At 35.5% G+C, this 3,421-nt stretch overlaps 1 protein-coding gene across 1 annotated transcript in view; it reads left to right on the forward strand.

Annotated features, from left to right (window-relative positions):
- The window catches only part of LOC128247839 (uncharacterized), a 13,975-nt gene that overhangs the window by 7,918 nt on the left and 2,636 nt on the right, over nt 1-3,421 (forward strand). Inside the window, exon 4 of the mRNA XM_052968030.1 lies at nt 717-1,169. Coding sequence (XP_052823990.1) covers nt 717-1,169 — 453 coding nt within the window. The remainder of the gene's footprint in view (nt 1-716; nt 1,170-3,421) is intronic.

Consider the following 3,421-nt stretch of genomic DNA (forward strand, 5'->3'; position numbering starts at 1 on the left):
TATATATATATATATATTGGTAGTTTCTTTTTGAATTAACCTAAAATGTTATCTTATGCATTTCTTTATCTATTTGTACCTCTCACTCTCTCCCTGTTTGTGTGTGTGTGTGTGTGTGTGTGTGTGTCCTTATCTGGATGTATCATCTTAGGTGTTTTCGTTATTATATCTAATTAATAGTTTGTATGTATGTGAGGATTTGTATACGTGCAAATATATTCGTGTGACTTCACAGGCGTGTATGAATATCTACGAGGCCTGATCAAAAAGTATCCAGACTGTTGCCATGGTAATGAAGCTAAAGTACGCAGAGTGTAGTGGTTGGTAGAGAATTATAATTCCTTTAAGTATTGAGTCAGCTTTCCAGCAACTGATTTTGCTGTTATTGTAAGCTTACCTTGAAATAATAATTTAATTTAACTTAGAACTATATGTGTGTCTGTATGTGTGTGTCTGTATGTGTGTGTCTGTATGCGTGTGTCTGTGTCTGTGTGTCTGTATGTGTGTTTTAGTTGATTTGCATTGTACGAATTGACAATGTCATATGAGTTGTGTGTGACTGTGCTTATATATTTATGTGTGTGTATGTATGTGTGTATGTGTGTGTGTGAGTGTATGAGAGAGAGAGAGAGTTTGCATTTAAGTGCAATGTTGTGAATAGTTGAACTGTCGCCTTTTTCTATCCATGTGACTTTTGACAGAGTTTCACTTTCCAGAAACGGCTTCAAACCTACGTCGGGACATCACAGCGGAGACATCATTAATGAACGACTTGGACAAGCGATTGAACCTTGACATGGACTGTGGAGGAGGTATGCCGGACTCGTTCTGCAAACGCAATCTAAGTTTACTGACTTCTGCAACGCTGCCGGAATTGATGGCTAACAATGGCAGAGCGAATGGGTCGGCAGGCAGCGAGCATACCTCATGGTTGTTTCATACAGCCTATCCATCATGGGATGGAGGCAAGAATTCCGGTGACATCTCTTATGCCCCGAATCGAGCAGGTATCGCAGTACATCCCTGGTCCTCGCCGTACGCTGCGACTCTCTCTACTCGTTATGCCAGTAACACCGCCCCTAAAACAGTCACATCCTACAAAACAAAGCCGTATTCCAGTAATGTTTACGACACCACCGCGCCCTACGCATCGGTTTCAGTCGACGCATGTGAGAAGCTTAATCTGCCTTCTTATTTGTCAGGTTTCTCTGCTTCGGGTTTCACCATGAGTTGCTAATCAGCAGCTCTAGGTGAACTTTCCCGGCCTTCTTCTGCTATTGCTGCTGCTATCAGTGCCGTACGGCTATGATCCGCAATCGATTTTTCACAAGATCGAGAGCGTACTGTGTAACTGTTAACCTATGTCTAAATTATGTTTGCAACTTCTTGTAAATTCTTCTGTACGTTGATATATATATGAGTTTTTATTCATTTTCTTGCTTTGCTTTCGCTTCGTCTTGCCAAACAGCACTGCCAAACTTTATTGTTGTTGTCATCTAGAATGGAATGTTAGAGATAGTTATGTATTATTGTCAGGTAAATCTATTTAACCCTAAAAAATATTTCTGTACTGATTTGAAGCTATATGTACACAAAGATATGTCAGATATTGTGGTAATAATGCATTGTGGAATATTATTCTGAATGCGAATTATATTAAATATAAAAATGTCAAAGAAAAAGGCAAATGCATTATATCATTATATGATCATGTATTTTATTTTATTTATTTATTTTGTTAACCAAGAATATATATTCAAAATTTTGAAAGTAAATCTGGAAATTCGTTGACATGCATGCAGAAAGATTTTTAAAATATCAAAAGTGCTAAATATAGTCTCATATCTTCTGGGTTTGTTTTCTTTTCTGGCCATATAATATGTACATTCGATGCTTTCATCACCCATATTCAGCATATAGTTAAAGAAGTCTTTATCAACGATGTTTTACTGAAAAAATTCAATTATGAACAATAGCTTATGATAGACTGAGCTAAAAAAGAAAAAAAAAGAAAACTTTAGATAGAAAATAAGTAGAAAGCTGTCTGCATGGTTCGAGCCATGCATCTCCTGTAACCCAAACAGACGCACTATGAATTGTCTCAAAGCATTCCTCGCGTGTGTCAAGGCTGCTTTTTATCTCTCCAAAGTCTGTAAGAAAAGTAGACCATCCCCTTCCACTTCCTCATTCGACTATAAAAGCTGGTCAAGATCTACCTCAGATGAATTCAGTATTTTTGTATCCTGGAGTTTGCTACGTAATTTCTGCATCCAGTTATAAAATGTTAATTTTCACCGGAATATGTACGAACGTTACAACTTTCCTCATAATGGATTACCATTCTATATAGCCAAAAGCAAAACTTATAGACTCAGAAAAAGCGGTAACTTGCTCTGATTAGGTTGAAAACCATTTCAAGTCATTCGCTAATGTCCATAGAAAAGGCATGAATGTCACAATTTTGCATTACCTTTCCCCTAAAAATATATTGTACCAGTATTTATGTGTTCACTTATTTTGTCTGTACTTTTGCAATCAGAATATTGACTATTCCGCATGACATGAATTAATATTTTTAATAGAATTGCACGCCATATTCTTGATGTTATAAATGGTCAATTATTGTGATGATAAATTCATAAGAAAACTAATTTTACTCATTTCATTATTGTAAATAAACTTAGATATCTTCTCCGCCACTTTCACACATACACAAATATGTGTCGGCAAAAATATGAGCCTAGGTATCTTAATTATAAGTGTCTGAAATATTTCACTTCCTATAATGACATACTTGTACAGTAGTATCATTGTCATTGCACTAAACCAATTTATAAATAGATAGATAGATAGATAGATAGATAGATAGATAGATAGATAGATAGATAGATAGATAGATAGATAGATAGGTGTGTGTGTGTGTGTGTGTGTGCGTGTGCGTGTGTGAGGTTTGGGAAGCCATGACTAATTTCAAATAAATTGTCAAATGGTCTTCGTATTAACGTTTATTCAGATACAGGTTATTAGTCTTGTTATTAGCGTCGTAAGCATGGTCACCAGCACCGCACATACAAACCTAAATTTCTAGTAAGCTAAATGTGCTAAACAGTTTCACTTTATTTAAGCCCTATCACAAATACGACATCAACGTTCTTCAACTAAGTGAAATATAAAGATCACAATCTCAAAATGTTTCCTTCTCTTTTTTTTTTTAACTACTGTCAATATAAAGAATAATCTTTCTGTAAACATTAGTCTCTAAAATTGTAACAAGGGCGGCAACATTCTTTAAATTTGAATTGAGAATTTTGACATATAAATCGGAATTATTTAAAGGTTGGGTATTCAGTCGGTAGAATTATTCAGCACATTTGCACTCATACATGTATGCGTGCGTGTATGGGAATATATATATATATAT

Source organism: Octopus bimaculoides, chromosome 5 (genome assembly GCF_001194135.2).
Source record: "Octopus bimaculoides isolate UCB-OBI-ISO-001 chromosome 5, ASM119413v2, whole genome shotgun sequence".
In the NCBI taxonomy this organism is placed as follows: Eukaryota; Metazoa; Mollusca; class Cephalopoda; order Octopoda; family Octopodidae; genus Octopus; species Octopus bimaculoides.